The sequence below is a fragment of the Ranitomeya variabilis genome, chromosome 3 (assembly GCF_051348905.1).
Source record: "Ranitomeya variabilis isolate aRanVar5 chromosome 3, aRanVar5.hap1, whole genome shotgun sequence".
NCBI classification, from domain to species: domain Eukaryota; kingdom Metazoa; phylum Chordata; class Amphibia; order Anura; family Dendrobatidae; genus Ranitomeya; species Ranitomeya variabilis.
Window position 1 is genome coordinate 398,440,787 of NC_135234.1, and position 20,111 is coordinate 398,460,897.

Sequence of the window (20,111 nt, forward strand, 5' to 3'; positions counted from 1 at the left end):
CCCCAACACGAAGTCGGGGACCCACACCGCAGCGGCGGTTGGCAAAACGCTGAGCCTTCTCCTGTGACAACTTTAAGTTGTCCACCACATGATTCCAAATCTGCTGCAACCTATCCACCACAGAATCTACCCCAGGACAGTCAGAAGGCTCCACATGTCCTGAGGAAAAACGAGGATGGAAACCAGAGTTGCAGAAAAATGGCGAAACCAAAGTAGCGGAACTAGCCCGATTATTAAGGGCAAACTCAGCCAACGGCAAGAAGGTCACCCAATCATCCTGATCTGCAGAAACAAAACACCTCAAATAAGCCTCCAGAGTCTGATTAGTTCGCTCCGTTTGTCCATTAGTCTGAGGATGAAAGGCAGACGAAAACGACAAATCAATGCCCATCTTAGCACAAAAGGATCGCCAGAACCTGGAAACAAACTGGGATCCTCTGTCAGACACGATATTCTCAGGAATGCCGTGCAAATGAACCACATTCTGAAAGAACAAAGGAACCAGATCGGAAGAGGAAGGCAGCTTAGGCAAAGATACCAAATGGACCATCTTGGAAAAGCGATCACATACCACCCAGATGACAGACATGCCCTGAGACACCGAAAGATCTGAAATGAAATCCATGGAAATGTGCGTCCAAGGCCTCTTCGGGACAGGCAAGGGCAAGAGCAACCCGCTGGCACGAGAACAGCAAGGCTTAGCTCGAGCACAAGTCCCACAGGACTGCACAAATGACCGCACATCCCGTGACAAGGAAGGCCACCAAAAGGACCTAGCCACCAAATCTCTGGTGCCAAAAATTCCCGGATGCCCTGCCAACACCGAGGAATGAACCTCGGAAATGACTCTGCTGGTCCACTTATCAGGAACAAACAGTCTGTCAGGTGGACAAGAGTCAGGTCTACCAGCCTGAAATCTCTGCAACACACGTCGCAAATCCGGAGAAATGGCTGACAAGATTACTCCCTCTTTAAGAATACCAACTGGTTCTGCGACTCCAGGAGAGTCAGGCACAAAGCTCCTTGAAAGAGCATCAGCCTTCACATTCTTTGAACCTGGTAAATACGAGACCACAAAGTCAAAACGGGAGAAAAACAATGACCAACGGGCCTGTCTAGGATTCAGGCGTTTAGCAGACTCGAGATACATCAGATTTTTGTGATCAGTCAAGACCACCACACGATGCTTAGCACCCTCGAGCCAGTGACGCCACTCCTCAAATGCCCACTTCATGGCCAGCAACTCCCGATTGCCAACATCATAATTCTGCTCAGCAGGCGAAAACTTCCTAGAGAAAAAAGCACATGGTCTCATTACAGAGCAACCAGGGCCTCTCTGCGACAAAACGGCCCCTGCCCCAATCTCAGAAGCATCCACTTCAACCTGAAAGGGAAGTGAAACATCAGGCTGGCACAAAACAGGCGCTGAAGTAAACCGGCGCTTCAACTCTTGGAAAGCCTCCACGGCTGTAGGAGCCCAGTTAGCAACATCAGAACCTTTCTTGGTCATATCCGTCAAAGGTTTAACAACGCTAGAAAAATTAGCGATAAAACGACGGTAGAAGTTAGCAAAGCCCAAGAACTTCTGAAGACTCTTAACTGACGTGGGTTGAGTCCAATCATGAATAGTGCAAAAAGAAAAAAAAAAAAAAAAAAAGAGCATGAACCGCACATCCCAAAATCATACGTTGATCTAAAGCCGCTAAGCAAAAATTTAAATACTGAACATGAGGTTTTCAGTTTAACATTCTGATCAGACTGTATGAAGCCCACTGCCCCTTCACGGCAAACCTCGTAGTGGGTCCTAACGCCCTAACGGAGCGGAGCCGTGCGGCGACCACCGCCGCAGCAGCCATGCACCAGCAGGGCGGACGGCCTGTTGCCCCACAGCACCCATGCTGTGAGACTGAGTCCCCAAGACTCCAGACCGCGCCGCCCCACCAGCACAAAGCCACAGCAACAATGGCCGCCACACAGCACCAGCACCAAAATGAAGGGAGCATTTCAACTCACCTTCCTCCAGCTCTTCAGTGAGAGCCAAAATGGGCTAGACCCCTTACTTTGCAGTCTCCTGCTAATTAAAATCACCTGAGCCAAATGGGAGGAGTGCTGGTCCAAAAAAAGAGACAAGTATATGCTTGATCAGAATGTTAAACTGAAAACCTCATGTTCAGTATTTAAATTTTTGCCTAGCGGCTTTAGATCAACGTGTGATTTTGGGATGTGCGGTTCATGCTCTTTTTTTTTTCTTTTTGCACATAGCATGTACTTGTCTCTTTTTTTGGACCAGCACTCCTCCCATTTGGCTCAGGTGATTTTAATTAGCAGGAGACTGCAAAGTAAGGTGTCTAGCCCATTTTGGCTCTCACTGAAGAGCTGGAGGAAGGTGAGTTTAAATGCTCCCTTCATTTTGGTGCTGGTGCTGTGTGGCGGCCATTGTTGCTTTGGCTTTGTGCTGGTGGGGCGGCGCGGTCTGGAGTCTTGGGGACTCAGTCTCGCAGCATGGGTGCTGTGGGGCAACAGGCCGTCCGCCCTGCTGGTGCATGGCCGCTGCGGCGGTGGTCGCCGCACGGCTCCGCTCCGTTAGGGCGTTAGGACCCACTACGAGGTTTGCCGTGAAGGGGCAGTGGGCTTCATACAGTCTGATCAGAATGTTAAACTGAAAACCTCATGTTCAGTATTTAAATTTTTGCCTAGCGGCTTTAGATCAACGTGTGATTTTGGGATGTGCGGTTCATGCTCTTTTTTTTTCTTTTTGCACATAGCATGTACTTGTCTCTTTTTTTGGACCAGCACTCCTCCCATTTGGCTCAGGTGATTTTAATTAGCAGGAGACTGCAAAGTAAGGGGTCTAGCCCATTTTGGCTCTCACTGAAGAGCTGGAGGAAGGTGAGTTTAAATGCTCCCTTCATTTTGGTGCTGGTGCTGTGTGGCGGCCATTGTTGCTTTGGCTTTGTGCTGGTGGGGCGGCGCGGTCTGGAGTCTTGGGGACCCAGTCTCGCAGCATGGGTGCTGTGGGGCAACAGGCCGTCCGCCCTGCTGGTGCATGGCCGCTGCGGCGGTGGTCGCCGCACGGCTCCGCTCCGTTAGGGCGTTAGGACCCACTACGAGGTTTGCCGTGAAGGGGCAGTGGGCTTCATACAGTCTGATCAGAATGTTAAACTGAAAACCTCATGTTCAGTATTTAAATTTTTGCCTAGCGGCTTTAGATCAAAGTGTGATTTTGGGATGTGCGGTTCATGCTCCTTTTTTTTCTTTTTGCACATACCAATCATGAATAGCTCGGACCTTGACTGGGTCCTTCTCCACCGCAGAAGGGGAAAAAATAAAACCCAAAAAGGGAACCTTCTGTACTCCAAAGAGACACTTTGAGCCCTTAACAAATAAAGCATTCTCACGCAAAACCTGAAACACCATCCTGACCTGCTCTACATGCGAGTCCCAATCATCAGAAAAAAACAGAATATCATCCAGATAAACAATCATAAATTTATCCAGATATTTCCGGAAAATATCATGCATAAAGGACTGAAACACTGAAGGAGCATTAGAGAGCCCAAAAGGCATCACCAAGTACTCAAAATGACCTTCGGGCGTATTAAATGCAGTTTTCCATTCATCTCCTTGCTTAATGCGCACAAGGTTGTACGCACCACGAAGATCTATCTTGGTGAACCACTTGGCACCTTTAATCCAGGCAAACAAGTCCGACAACAGAGGCAAAGGATACTGAAATTTAACAGTGATTTTATTCAGAAGCCGATAGTCAATACAAGGTCTCAAAGATCCGTCCTTCTTGGCCACAAAAAAGAATCCCGCACCAAGAGGGGAAGAGGATGGACGGATATGCCCCTTCTCCAGAGATTCCTTGATATACGAACGCATTGCGGTATGCTCAGGTACAGACAGATTAAATAGTCTTCCCTTAGGAAATTTACTACCTGGAATCAAATCTATAGCGCAGTCACAGTCCCTATGAGGAGGCAGAGCACTGGACCTGGACTCGCTGAATACATCCTGAAAATCAGACAAATACTCAGGAACTTCCGAAGGAATAGAGGAAGCAATAGACACCGGCGGGGAATCACCATGAATTCCCTGACAGCCCCAACTTGACACAGACATTGCCTTCCAATCCAAGACTGGATTATGGGTCTGTAACCATGGCAGACCCAAAACGACCAAATCATGCATTTTATGCAGAACAAGAAAACGAATCACCTCCCGATGTTCAGGAGTCATGCACATGGTTACCTGTGTCCAAAACTGCGGTTTATTTTCCGCCAATGGCGTAGCATCAATACCTCTAAGAGGGATAGGATTTACCAACGGCTCAAGAACAAAACCACAGCGCTTGGCAAATGACAGATCCATAAGACTCAGGGCTGCACCTGAATCCACAAACGCCATAACAGGGTAGGAAGACAATGAGCAAATTAAAGTCACAGACAAAATAAATTTAGGTTGCAAATTACCAATGGCGACAGGACTATCAACCCTTGTTAGGCGTTTAGAGCATGCTGATATAACATGTGTAGATTCACCACAGTAAAAACACAACCCATTCTGACGTCTATGATTTTTCCGTTAATTTCTAGTCTGAATTCTACCACATTGCATTAAATCAGGTGTTCGTTCAGACAACACCACAAGAGGATTAGCGGCTTTGCGCTCCCGCAAACGCCGGTCAATTTGAATAGCCAGCGCCATGGAATCATTCAGACTTGTAGGAATGGAGAAACCCACCATCACATTCTTAATAGCTTCAGAAAGGCCATTTCTGAAATTTGCGGCCAGAGCACACTCATTCCACTGAGTAAGCACGGACCATTTCCGAAATTTTTGGCAATACACTTCAGCTTCATCCTGGCCCTGAGAAATAGCCAGCAAGGCTTTTTCTGCCTGAGTTTCAAGATTGGGTTCCTCGTAAAGCAATCCGAGCGCCAGAAAAAACGCATCAATATTTGCCAATGCCGGATCTCCTGGCGCTAGCGAGAAGGCCCAATCCTGAGGGTCGCCCCGTAAGAAAGAGATAACAATTTTAACTTGCTGAGCTGAGTCTCCAGACGAACGGGGTCTCAGAGATAGAAACAATTTACAATTATTCCTGAAATTCCTAAACTTAAATCGGTCTCCAGAGAACAGTTCAGGAATAGGTATTTTAGGTTCAGACATAGGACTACTGGTAACAAAATCTTGTATGCCCTGCACACGAGCAGCAAGCTGGTCCACACTTGTAATCAAGGTCTGGACATTCATGTCTGCAGCAAGCTCAAGCCACTCAGAGGTAAAGGGGAGGAAGAAAGAGGAAAAAAAAAAAAAAAAAACTCAGAATTTCCTTTCTTATAATCCCACTTCTGCAATGCATTAAACATTCAACTTTGGCCTGGCATACTGTTATGACCCCAATGGCAGGGGGTCTCAGAAATAAATACCAAGTCTGCAAACACAAAAAACCAGCTCATAGGGCAGTGGTAACTGGGCTGACCGTATATCTAATCCTAGCACCACAAATAGCAGCAGCCGGGGAACGTGCCTACGTTGGTTCTAGACGTCTCGCGCCAGCCGGAGAACTAACTAACCCTAGAAGGGAAAAGACAGACCTTTCTTGCCTCCAGAGATAAGACCCCAAAAGTTGGATACAAGCCCCCAACAAATAATAACGGTGAGGTAAGAAGAAAAGACAAACGTAAGAATGAACTAGGTATTTAGCAAAGAGAGGCCCACTGACTAATAGCAGAATATAGTAAGATGACTTATACGGTCAGCAAAAACCCTATCAAAAATATCCACGCTGGATATTCAAGAACTCCCGAACCGTCTAACGGCCCGGGGGGAGAACACCAGCCCCCTAGAGCTTCCAGCAAAATCAGAAATCACATTTAGTACAAGCTGGACAAAAAATAAGAGCAATACAAATAACCAAAAAACAAGGAAGCAGGACTTAGCTTAATTTTGCAAGAACCAAGACCAGCAGACAGGAGCAAGCAGAAAGAACTGATTACAACGATGCCAGGCACCAGACTGAGAATTCAGGAAGTTCATATAGCAACACCCCTGGACTAACGACCCAGGTGGTGCCAAACTGAGGAAAGACAATCCCAGAGTCATATCACTAGTGACCACAAGAGGGAGCCAAAAAAGTCTAATTCACAACAGCTGTCAGATTCTCTTTAACTAAGTAACTGAAGATTTTTTTTCTTGGGCCTGGGTCACACTTGCGAGTGCAATGCGAGAAACTCATGCGACTCTCTCGCCTCAATACCTGGCACTGCCACCAGCATTCGGGACCAGAGCGTTCAGCTGTATAGCCCCTTTACCCCCAAGGGTGGTTTGCACGTTAATGACCGGGCCAATTTTTACAATTCTGACCACTGTCCCTTTATGAGGTTATAACTCTGGAACGCTTCAACGGATCCTGATGATTCTGACAGTTTTCTCGAGCCATATTGTACTTTATGATAGTGGTAAAATTTATTTGATATTACCTGCGTTTATTTGTGAAAAAATTGAAAATTTGGCAAAAATTTTGAAAATTTCGCAATTTTCCAAATTTGAATTTTTATGCCCTTAAATCACTGAGATATATCACACAAAATACTTAATAAGTAACATTTCCCACATGTCTACTTTACATCAACACAACTTTGGAACCCCAAATTTTTTTTGTTAGGTAGTTAAGGGTTAAAAGTTGCCCAGCAATTTCTCATTTTTACAACACCATTTTTTTTTAGGGACCACATCACATTTGAAGTCACTTTGAGGGGTCTATATGATAGAAAGTACCCAAGTGTGACACCATTCTAAAAACTGCACCCCTCAAGCTGCTCAAAACCACATTCAAGAAGTTTATTAACCCTTTATGTGTTTCACAGGAATTTTTGGAATGTTTAACAAAAAATGAAGTTAACTTTTCTTCACAAAAAATTTACTTCAGCTCCAATTTGTTTTATTTTTCCAAGGGTAACAGGAGAAATTGGATGCCAAAAGTTGTTGTGCAATTTGTCCTGAATACGCTGATACCCTATATGTGGGGGTAAACCACTGTTTGGGCACATGGCAGAGCTCAGAAGGGAAGGAGCGCCATTTGACTTTTCAATGCAAAATTGACTGGAATTGAGATAGGACACCATGTTGCGTTTGGAGAGCCCCTGATGTGCCTAAACATTGAAACCCCCCAGAAATGACACCATTTTGGAAAGTAGACCCCCTTACGGAAGTTATCTAGATGTGTGGTGAGCACTTTGACCCACCAAGTGCTTTACAGAAGTTTATAATGTAGAGCCGTAAAAATAAAAAATCAAATTTACTTCAGCTCCAATTTGTTTTATTTTACCAAGGGTAACAGGAGAAATTGGATGCCAAAAGTTGTTGTGCAATTTGTCCTGAGTACGCTGATACCCTATATGTGGGGGTAAACCACTGTTTGGGCGCATGGCAGAGCTCGGAAGGGAAGGAGTGCCGTTTGACTTTTCAATGCAAAATTGGCTGGAATTGATATCGGACGCCATGTCGCGTTTGGAGAGCCCCTGATGTGCCTAAACAGTGGAAACACCCCAATTCTAACTGAAACCCTAACCCAAACACACCCCTAATCCTAACCATAACCCTAACCACACCCCTAACCCGAACACGCCCCTAACCCTAATCCCAACCATACTCCTAACCCCAACACACCCCTAACCCTAATCCCAACCCTAACCACACCCCTAACTCCAACACACCCCTAACCCTAATCCCAACCATAACCCTAACCACACCCCTAACCCTGACACACCCCTAATCCCAACCGTAAATGTAATCCAAACCCTATCCCTAACTTTAGCCCCATCCCTAACTTTAGCCCCAACCCTAACCCTAACTTTAGCCCTAACCCTAATTTTAGCTCCAACCCTAACCCTAACTTTAGCCCCAACCCTAACCCTAATGGAAAAATGGAAATAAATACATTTATTTTATTTTATTATTTTTCCCTAACTAAGGGGGTGATGAACGGGGGTTTGATTTACTATTTATAGCGGTTTTTTTAGCGGATTTTTATGATTGGCAGCTGTCACACACTATAAGACGCTTTTTATTGCAAAAAATTGTTTTTGTGTCTCCACATTTTGAGAGCTATTTTTCCATATTTTGGTCCACAGAGTCATGTGAGGTCTTGTTTTTTGCAGGACGAGTTGATGTTTTTATTGATACCATTTTCGTGCATGTGACATTTTTTGATCGCTTTTTATTCTGATTTTTGTGAGGCAGAATGACCAAAAACCAGCAATTCATGAAATTCTTTTTTTTTTTTTGGGGGGGGGGGGCGTTTATACCGTTCCACGTTTGGTAAAATTGATAAAGCAGTTTTATTTTTCGGGTCAGAACGATTACAGCAATACCTCATTTATATAATTTTTTTATGTTTTGGCGCTCTTATACGATAAAAATTATTTTATATAACAAATAATTATTTTTGCATCGCTTTATTCTAAGGACTATAACTATTTTATTTTTTCGCCGATGAGGCTGTATGTCGGTTTTTTTGCGAGACAAGATGACGTTTTCAGCGGTACCATGTTTTTTTTATATCCCTCTTTTTGATCGTGTGTTATTCCACATTTTGTTCGGCGGTATGATAATAAAGCGTTGTTTTTTGCCTCGTATTTTTTTTTTACGGTGTTCACTGAAGGGGTTAACTAGTGGGACAGTTTAATAGGTCGGGTCGTTACAGACGCGGTGATACTAAATATGTGTACTTTTATTGTTTTTTTTTAAATTTAGAAATGTATTTATTGGAACAATATTTTTTTTTCTTTATTTAGGATTTTTTTTTTTTTTTTACACATGTAAATATTTTTTTTAAACTTGTTTACTTTGTCCCAGGGGGGGACATGACTATATAGTGTCAGATCGCTGATCTGACACTTTGCAGTGAACTGTGTCAGATCAGCGATCTGACCGGCACTGCATGGAGGCAAGCCACCTCCCTGCAGGACCCGGAAGGCCCCCTGCGGCCATTTTGGATCCGGGGCCTACAGGGAGGAGGTAGGGGACCCTCGGAGCAACGCGATCACATCGCGTTGCTCCGAGGGTCTCAGGGAAGCACGCAGGGAGCCCCCTCCCTGCGTGATGCTTACCTATGCCGCCGGAACGCTGCGATCATGTTTGAAAAATGGCCAAAATAAAAAAACAAACAAAACAGTGCTTTCAGACCTAAAATAATGCAAAGAAAACAAGTTCATAATCAGTTAAAAACAACAATACTAATGTTTTAACTCATGAAGAGTTCAGAAATCAATATTTTGTAGAATAACCATGATTTTTCATCACAGCTTTCATGCATCTTGGCATGCTTTCCACCAGTCTTTCACACTGCTTCTGGTGCAAAAATTTAAGCAGTTCCTTGTTTGATGGCTTGTGACTATCCATCATCCTCTTGATTACATTCCAGAGATTTTCAATGGTGTTGAGGTCTGGAGATTGGGCTGCCCATGACAGGGTTTGTATGTGGTTGTCTCTTAGTTTTGCCAAAGTTGTATATGTCACGTTATCGGTTCTTGTCTCTTGCAGATGAGGGAATCTCTCATATCCACAGGCACCTTCTTAGTTCCTGGTTTTTCTCCACATGCGACGCGATGTGTAGCTGGCTTTTAACCCCTAGCTCGCCCCCTCCCATATTTGCTACCGCCCCTCGGGGTTGTACTAAATTTTCCTCCCTTGATCTCCTAGCTGAAATAATTCCCAATATCTAGGATGGGTCATAACTTCCTAGCGGGAGGTCCAATAGGGACAACTGACATCTCAACGGGTTCATTGGGTCTGAAGAGTCCAAACATGGGTCGGCTAAGTGGTTCTGGAGAGCCAGTCTCGATAGCTCGGTATCTGGGACAGCTAGAGAAATGAGACGCAGGGGTGCGTGCAGGGGTCTCCCATGGTTCTGGTGGTATATTGGACTTAACCCTGAGATGCACGTTGCATTCATAATTCATCTCTAGATGTCGGTGCCTAAGTATCTAGACTTTTCCCTTGATGTAGGCAGACTTGCACAAAGGGCAGTAGAGGGTCTCAGCTCTGCTCCTCCCTGCCTTCATTAGCACGTGGCCTCCAATTCTCTGGCCAAATGGAGAAGCTCAGCTCTTTTAGGAATTGTGTACTTTTCCCAAAGGTGGGGGCCACAATTCATGAGTGGAGAGAGATCTCTGGATAATCTATGGGGATCCTGAATTCATAAATCCAAAATGGAGTCTCCCTCGTCCCTCACAAAAACTATATGTCTAAATAAAATGAAAATATGCATATTATTGCATGTATCATGCTACAGCGCAGGCACCAACCCCTGCCTCATGACTGTAATATTTTTTCAAACCATAGATAAGCAGTCTGTAAAATAGCAGACAGGCCAGTGAGGGATAAGTGACTTGTCATAAGCCATACAGATGAATATCTAAGCAGAGCACCACATGAAGACTCCCCCACAGGCCGCACCGAAGTACGAGCATGTCATTAACTGAAAATAAAGATTAAACAACAACCACAAAACGGATTTCATCAGCCAAGGTATCATTTTAATCAGTATAACGGCGCCGAACTTATACTGTCTGTAGGTTACTGAGCACAATCCTGCTGACAGGTTCCCATTAACACTTAATCAGTGCTGCTCAAATAGCCGAGGCTTTTCTCCTACAGTACTATACTGGTCAAATCCTAGGAAGCAGAGAGTAAAGTAATGTTACATATTTGATGGTCATATCTCAGGCTAATCCAATTCTGATCTAGGCTATATGGACTACCGTATATACTCGAGTATAAGCTGAGACTTTCAGCCCAAAAAAAATGGGCTCAAAGTGCCCCTCTTGGCTTATACTTGAGTCATGGTTGGCGGGGGTCGTCATTAAAGTAATGAATATGGACTCCACTCCCATAGGGGTGGAGCCGCATATTCATTACTGTAATGAGCGGTACCAGTGACCGCTGAACAGGGGAAGAAGCTGCCGGCGCCGGGAGAAGCTGCCAGGGACCACGCTGGGAGCAGGTGAGTATTTCATATTCACCTTTCCTCGTTCCACCACCGCCCCGTCTTCCGCGTCCTCTGCAGTGACTGTTCAGGTCTGAGGGCGCGATGATGTATTAGTGTGCTTCTGAGGAGCAATGTGGCAATACATTTTTGTCTCCCCGATCATAGCACTATGGACATGAAATTACTTGTATCAAAAGGTAACTTCAAACCTCAGAGAGACAGAAGAGTCTGGGAATATAAGCTGATGATGACCTTTGACACTTTCAGTGCAGGAATGAATGTGTCGCATGGATTTATGTCTTTTTACATCAACTAAGGAATTTGCTCCTCAGACCATGTGGGGTCATCATAACAGAGACCCCAATCAGAGGACAATAAAACATTCACACTCCTTATCTATGAACTGTCCCAATATTTATGGACATAACTGTTTATCACTCACATAATGGTAATTCTGCTTCATGTCACCTGTCTTATCTATGGCATTTTTCTGTGCTGTGTTGTGCATAAATATGTGAGTCTTCAGAATTTCTAATAGTCTATGCCTGATGAAGAGACCTGAGTAGTCTCGAAAGCTTGGAATTTGTTACAACCACTGAGGACTCTCAATTCTAAATATTTTTCTGTCCTAAACATTGAGACTAATTTACCGACTTCCAGTAGCTTTTTTGCTTCATTTGTTAGTTTTGCTTTCCTTTCAGGTTGACATTTGAATAACTTTGGAACCAGTTACTAATTTTCCATAGACTTCTAGTGTTAAAGCACCATACCGTTTTTTTTTTTTATTTCACCCCCCGGAATAGTATCACCTATGTATATTCCCTCGCTTGTAGTAAAATACTTACCAGCCGCCGTCTCCTTTTGTTATCGGTGCTGCTCAGGTCGGCCTTATGAAGGTTGTGACTTGCCAGATCACTCCATTGATTGCTGGGCGGACCAGAAGTCAGTCTTCAATGTAAGTCTATGAAAGCCGGAACGAGTCTCTCTTAGATTTACATTGTGACCTAATGACCGTTACCTCTGACTTCTGGTAAGTCAGATCTTGCAGTTATAAGATGGTGGAGCGGGACCAGAGCGGCGCCAGGAAGAACAGAAGACAGTGGCTGGTAAGTATCGTGTTAGGATCAGGGAACAGACATTAGTGATACCACTCTGGGGGGTGAAATAAAAAATAGAGTGGTGTTTTAATTTACAAGAGTTTAAACAATTGTTGTCACGGAACAATATAATATTGCAACTTCAGAGACAAAAAGCTAAAAGCATGAACCTGACAAGTACATTCGATGTAAATTATAGACCACTATGGAATAATATAAATTTCACGCTCCATTCTTTCAACCATAGAAGGCACACAAGATAACCATTATTCACATTTTATTAAGAGCCAGATAAAATCATTTGCATATATAAGTCTAAGTTAAAATGTTTAATCTTCTTGAAACCACAAAAAGGAATTTATTTACATAAAGCAAAAAACTCACATAAAGGCCTAAAGTTTATATCCCCCTGCCCAGTAGCTACAGGTAAAGTGTAATCTGCAAAATCCACAATATACTCATTTCACAAATGACCTACACTAAAGAGCAAGTGTCTGACATTGCCATTTAATTCTTAAGGAGTAGAAACAGCATCTGCAATGGTCAAAAATACTGACAGCTGCCACATTATCACTTTTTTTTTTTTTCATTTGGGCTACTAGGTTACCTGGCAGCCTAAATAATAAAAATACAGAACTGTCTGAGACTGCAATGTATGAAAATACCATGCAGACCAAAAATTTGCATCTACAGTGATGGAAAATTCAACAAAAATAAATTACATTAACTGTGTCCCTAAAAGAATTTTGAGAGTCCAGATTACAGCTTCAAACACATTGGAATATTGAGATTAAATGTAGATATTCCGGTTATGAAGAAACGTGTGTGTGTGTGGAGGTCAGAGACACTAATTTTTATGTCACAGAACAATTCTGCAAAATAATTCACAACAAATATTACATGACACTGCAACAGGAAAACATCAAATCAGAACTGCTAAGTACATATTAGTAAATGAGGCATCCAGAGAACTGCAAAATTCCTTTCTTGGTTTCTTTCAACTTTGCCAAAAAAATGTAACAATGTACCTAATTCGGTCATAGGAAATTGCACAAAAATAGTTTCCTATCTGTAATTTGTCTTCAATCAGTAAAAAACTGATTTGTAAATGAGGACTCCGCTAGGTTATGAGAGCACCTTCGTGTGGTAGACTGATTATTCCCCAACAGTCAGGATCCATATTTGTGACGTAAAATGACACCATGACTCTAAGGCCCCAGGGACATAAATCAACAAATTAATGGGAATCCTGCAGAGCCAGGGGATTGACAGATAAAAGAAACATATATTTAAAACATGAGTGTATTAGGATGTTGGGCAAAAGGAAACGGTAAGGTGAAGGGCAACACTGTTTCAGGAACTAGTGGGTCCTTTCTGCCATTTTATCAATGATTTCCAGTGCAATAATCCCCTCATCACAAAAGAAGTCCATTCTCTTCCTTATTTTATCGCCGAGAAAAACGGTTCTTGAAAGCTTTTATTGTTTTGGCCATCATGGGAGCGACCTCTGAAAAACATAAGCATAAGGATTGTCTTGTGAGGCATGTTTATGTAAAAGATAGCTGCAATATAGAAAGTAGACAACACATAGAATAGAACAATAAGGCCATAAGAACTTGCTATAAATTAGGGACATAAAAACAAGTCTGCATAACACGTGCACTGATGGAATGACAGTCCCACAAGCACTAGCACCATCTGGAGGACAGCAGACGCACCTGCGTTATAGAATAGGCACTTTTACATATAATGAAGCCATTGACGTCATCCTTGTTAAAAGAGAACCACTGTTAATCACGGCTGTGGAGTCAGTGTCTATTTTGGTGGAGTCGGAGTTGATATAAAATGGACCAACTCCAACTCCTAAAATATATATTATAAACTAGCTGAAGAGCCCGGCGTTGCCTGGGCATAGTAAATATCTGTGGTTAGTTATAGCACCTCACTTCTCTTATTTTCCCATCACACCACTCATTTCCCCCCTCACATCTTTCATTTTCCCCCTCACATTTCTCATTTTCTCCCTCACACCTCTCATTTTCCCCCCCCACTCCTCTTATTCCCCCTAACAATTGTCATTTCGACCTCACATCTGTCATTTTCCGATCACTCCACTATTTTCCCTCACTCCTCTCATTTTGCACTCACACCTTTTCATTTTCACCTCACACCTCTCATTTTCACCTCACAACTCTCATTTTCCCCTCAGTATATACATGTTTGTCATCTCCCTTATATATAGTATACACCTCTATGTCATCTCCTGTATATAGTATATACCTATCTCACCTGTATATAGTATATACCTGTATGTCATCTCCCCTGTAAATAGTATATACCAGCTGTATGTCATCTCCTCCTGTATATTGTATATACCTATGTGTCATCTCCTCCTGTATATAGTATATACCTGTATGTCATCTCTTCTGTATATAGTATATACCTGTATGTCATCTCCTCCTATATATATTATATACCTGTATGTCATCTCCTGTATATAGTTTATACCTGTATGTCATCTCCCCTGTATATAGTATATTCCTGCTGTATGTCATCTCCTCCTCTATATACCTGTCATTTCCTCTTTTATATAGTATATACCTGTATGTCATCTCCTCCTGTATATAGTATATACGTGTGTCATCTCCTCCTGTATATAGTATACCTGTATGTCATCTCCTATATATAGTATATACCTGTATGTCATCTCCTCCTGTATATAATATATACCTGTAAGTCATCTCCTCCTGTATATAGTATATACCTGTGTGTCATCTGCTCCTGTATATAGTATATACCTGTGTGTCATCTCCCCTGTATATAGTATGTACCTGTATGTCATCTCCTCCTGTATTAGACCTCGTTCACAAGTTATTTGGTCAGTATTTTTACCTCAGTATTTGTAAGCTAAATTGGCAGCCTGATAAATCCCCAGCCAACAGGAAGCCCTCCCCCCGGCAGTATATATTAGCTCACACATACACATAATAGACAGGTCATGTGACCGACAGCTGCCGTATTTCCTATATGGTACATATGTTGCTCTTGTAGTTTGTCTGCTTATTAATCAGATTTTTATTTTTGAAAGATAATACCAGACTTTGTGTGTGATTTAGGGTGAGTTTCAAGAGTCAAGTTGTGTGTGTTGAGTTGCGTGTGGCGACATGCATGTAGCGACTTTTGTGAGATGAGTTTTGTGTGGCGACATGCTTGTAGCAACTTTTTGTGTGTCGAGTTGCATGTGACAGGTTAGTGTAGCAAGTTGTGTGCAGCAAGTTTTGCGCATGGCGAGTATTGCGCGTGGCGAGTTTTATGTGTGGTGCGTTTTGAATATGTGCAAGTTTTGTGTGAGGCAACTTTTGCATGTGTTGCAACTTTTGTGCATGTGGCAATTTTTCCGCGTGTGCAAGTTTTGCATGTGGCGAGTTTTCCATGAGGTGAGTTTTGCACGTGTGGCTAGTTTTGCGTGAGCCTAGTTTTGCATGTGGCGAATTTTGCGCGTGGCGAGTTTTGAGCGGTGACTTTTGTGTTTCGACTTTTCTGTGGTGACGTTGGTGTATCTGTGGTGAAATGTGTGCTAAGGGTGGTATATGTGTTCACGCACTTGGTAGTGTGTGGCGCATTTTGTGTGTGTGTTCATATCCCCGTGTGTGGTGAGTATCCCATGCCGGGGCCCCACCTTAGCAACTTTATGGTATATACTCTTTGGCGCCATCGCTCTCATTCTTTAAGTCCCCCTTGTTCACATCTGGCAGCTGTCAATTTGCCTCCAACACTTTTCCTTTCACTTTTTCCCCATTATGTAGATAGGGGCAAAATTGTTTGGTGAATTGGAAAGCGCGGGGTTAAAATTTTGCCTCACAACATAGCCTATGACGCTCTCGGGGTCCAGACGTGTGACTGTGAAAATTTTGTGGCTGTAGCTGCGACGGTGCAGATGCCGATCCCGGACATGCACACATACATACACACACACACATTCAGCTTTATATATTAGATTGGGTACAGTAGTACAATGAAGGATGTGCTGTAGAGTTTTTCATAAGAATTTGGGAAAGTTATGAAATGTCCTAGAAATGTCTGTTCTATACCTGATCTAAGGATCTAGGCCAGTGGTGGCAAACCTATTGCACGCAGGGCCCTCCCGGTGGGCACGAGCGCCACCTCCTCAGCACTACCACCGCCACGACTCTCCTCGGCCCGTTCGCCATCTCCCTAATCAGTAGCGCCGCGGCCACTCTCCTCTGGGGCCATTATACAGTATGGAGCATTATGTGGGGCAATTATACAGTATGGCAGATTATGTAGGGCCATTATACAGTAAGGAGCAGTATGTGGGGCCATTATACAGTATGGAGCAGTATGAGGGGCCATTATACACTATGGAGCATTATGTGGGGCCATTATACAGTATGGAGCAGTATGAGGGGCCATTACACAGTAAGAACAGTATGTGGGACCATTATACACTATGGAGCAGTATGAGGGGCCATTATACAGTAAGGAGCAGTATGTGGGACCATAATACAGTATGGAACATCATGTGGGGCCATTATATAGTAATAGTATGGAGCACTATGTAGGGCCATTATACTATATGGAGCTCTATGTTGCAGGACTGTGTGGGGCCCATTATACTATATGGAGCACTATGTAGAGCCCTTTACACTGTATGTAGGACTATGTGGAGCCATTATACTGTATGGAGGACTATGTGGAGTCATTGTACTGTATGGAGGACTTTTTGAGCCCATTATACCGTATGGAGAGCTGTGTGAGGATTACAGTTGAGAATCATACTGTGATGGGGTCTCCATTATTTGTTGGGAGAATTGAGGGAGGGGGTTAGAGTAGGTTCATCATACTGTGTGGAGGAATTCACTGTGGGGGTATCACACTGTGTTTGGGAGCACTTTTGTTTGCATCATACTTTATCATTTGTTTTATTCAATATTTTTTTTTATCCTTTGTTATTAAATATGTAAATTAAACCATTGGGCCATATGCTTTTTACTGCTGTTACATAACATATTACCGTAAATACTCGAGTATAAGCCGACCCGAGTATAAGCAGAGACCCCTAATTTTGCCACAAAAAACTGGGAAAACGTAATGACTCGAATATAAGCCTATTGTGGAAAATGCAGCTACCGGTAAATGTCAAGAATAAAAATAGGTACCAATAAAAGTAAAATTAATTGAGACATCAGTAGGTTAAAGGAAACCTGTCACCCCCCTCAGGCATTTGTAACTAAAAGAGCCACCTTGTGCAGCACAAATGCTGCATTCTGACAAGGTGACTCTTTTAGTTATGATGCCTGCACACGCTGAAATAATCACTTATAAAATGAGCCCCCTCTTACCCTGAATCCGCCAGGGAGGCGGGTCTTGCCTTCCTAATCAGACGCAGCACAGCCGTCACTCCGGGCCTGTGCGCGCCGGGCGCCGCCTCCTCTTGCTTCAGTATCGTCCCCGGCGCCTGCGCATTAAGTTTTTTTTTCGGGCGTGCGCAGTTGCACTGCCCTTTGTACTTACAGCGCAGGCGCCGGGGATGATAATGAAGCAAGAGGAGGCGGCGCCCGGCGCGCACAGGCCCGGAGTGACGGCTGTGCTGCGTCTGATTAGGAAGGCAAGACCCGCCTCCCTGGCGGATTCAGGGTAAGAGGGGGCCCATTTTATAAATGATTATTTCAGCGTGTGCAGGCATCATAACTAAAAGAGTCACCTTGTCAGAATGCAGCATTTGTGCTGCACAAGGTGGCTCTTTTAGTTACAAACGCCTGAGGGGGGTGACAGGTTCCCTTTAAGTGTTTTTGAATATCCATATTGAATGAGGAGCCCCATATAATGCTCCAAACAGTTCATGATGGGCCCCATATAATGCTCCATACAAAATACACCCCATATAATGCTCCATACAGTTTATGATGGGCCCCATAAGATGCTCCATATTAAAATATGCCCCATATAATGCTGCACAAATGTTGATTATGACCCCATAAGATGCTTCATAGAGACATTTGCCCCATATAATGCTGCACAAATGCTGATTATGGCCCCATAAGACGCTCCAGACACATTTGCCCCATATAATGCTGCACAAATGCTGAATATGGCCCCATAAGATGCTCTATAGACACATTTGCCCCATATAATGCTGCACAAATGCTGATTATGGCCCCATAAGATGCTCCATAGACACATTTGCCCCATATAATGCTGCACAAATGCTGATTATGGCCCCATAAGATGCTCCATACAGACATTTGCCCCATACAATGCTGCACAAATGCTGCTTATGGCCCCATAAGATGCTCCATAGAGATATTTGCCCCCATATAATGCTGCACAAATGCTGATTATGGCCCCATAAGATGCTCCATAGAGATATTTGCCCCCATATAACGCTGCACATGGCCCCATAAGATGCTCCATAGAAATATTTGCCCCATATAACGCTGCACATGGCCCCATAAGATGCTCAATAGAGATATTTGCCCCATATAATGCTGCACACGGCCCCATAAGATGCTCCATAGAAATATTTGCCCCATATAACGCTGCACATGGCCCCATAAGATGCTCCATAGATATTTGTCCCATATGCTGTTGCTGCGATAAAAAAATCACATACTCACCTCTCGTCGCTCAGGTCCCCGGCACTTGCTATACTCACCTTTCCCGTTCCACCGTCGGCGCCGCTGTGTCTTCCGCCTCCTCTGCACTGACGTTCAGGCAGAGGGCGGCACGCACACTAATTGCGTCATCGCGCCCTCTGACCTGAGCGTCACTGCAGATGACGCGGAAGACGGAGCGGCGCCGACGGTGGAATGGGGGACAGTTGAATATGCCCCCGTTATACTCACCTGCTCCTGACGCAGTCTCTGCAGGTCCCTGGTTCTCCGGGCGCCAGCAGCTTCTTCCTGTATTGAGCGGTCACATGGTACCGCTCATTACAGTAATGAATATGCGGCTCCACCCCTATGGGAGTGGAGTCGGGTGCATATTCATTACTGTAATGAGCGGTACCATGTGACCGCTCAATACAGGAAGAAGCTGTCAGCGCCCGGAGAACCAGGGACCGCGCCAGGAGCAGGTGAGTATTATTAGACAGCTGCCGCTCCCCCTCCCCTGCCGACCCCTGGAAATGACTCGAGTATAAGCCGAAAGGGGCAATTTCAGCCTAAAAAAATGGGCTGAAATTCTCGGCTTATACTTGAGTATATACGGTATATTATTCCACTATAATTCCAAAAGTTAATCGTTTTATTTGATAAGGGAAAAACTTCCTCAGTTGCAGACTTTTTTTTTTTTTAACAAATATCAAAGTTGGCCAGCTACTTTGGTCCCCTGTGTATTTGAGTTTGACATCTCTTGCCTTAAAGGGTTATTCTCATCATGAAAAGGAATAAAACTGCAAAGAGGTTGTAAAAACAAACAACTTTGCAATTTTACTTTTGATAAAAAATCGTCTCCATCCTCAAGAACAGATCTCCACTGCAATCGGTGGCTAGTATCTTAGGCTTGGAGTGCAGCGCTTACAAGCTCTTTGGTATATACTCTATAGCACACTAATGTAGGTGTTGTTTTTCTAATCTAAAACCTCATTATTCAGGTTTAACTGCCGCGTTGGCACTTTGCGATAAATAAGTGGGTTTTGGATTGCAATTTAGGCACTTGGTCTCTAAAAAGTTTGTCATTAGTGATCTATGCTGTTAGGTGAGATGAATTTATGTTGCCCTCGTTAACCATCAGTACAATAAGGCTGCGTGTCCATGATCAGGATGGCCGGCGGTATCGCCGGAGCGGCGAAGCCGCTCGGCGCTAAGCCCTGCCCCCTTTCTGGGACGCGATGATGCCGGATGTGTACTGTACACATCCGGGATCATCGCACCCCTCGACATAGGGTCCTGTGATATTACTTGCGGCGACGCAGCGGCGACGCAGGTAGCACGGACATGCTGCGATCTGAAAAGACGCGCAGCATGTCCGGAGTCGCAGGGCCGCCGCGTGCG

General features: G+C 44.0%; 1 protein-coding gene across 1 annotated transcript in view; it reads right to left on the reverse strand.

Moving 5' to 3' along the window:
* Nucleotides 1–12,356: 12,356 nt before the first annotated feature.
* Nucleotides 12,357–20,111, reverse strand: part of ELOA (elongin A) — a 71,135-nt gene continuing 63,380 nt past the window's right edge. The window contains exon 11 of the mRNA XM_077296150.1: nt 12,357–13,603. Within this exon, the coding sequence (XP_077152265.1) occupies nt 13,542–13,603 (62 nt within the window). The 3' untranslated portion in view covers nt 12,357–13,541. The remainder of the gene's footprint in view (nt 13,604–20,111) is intronic.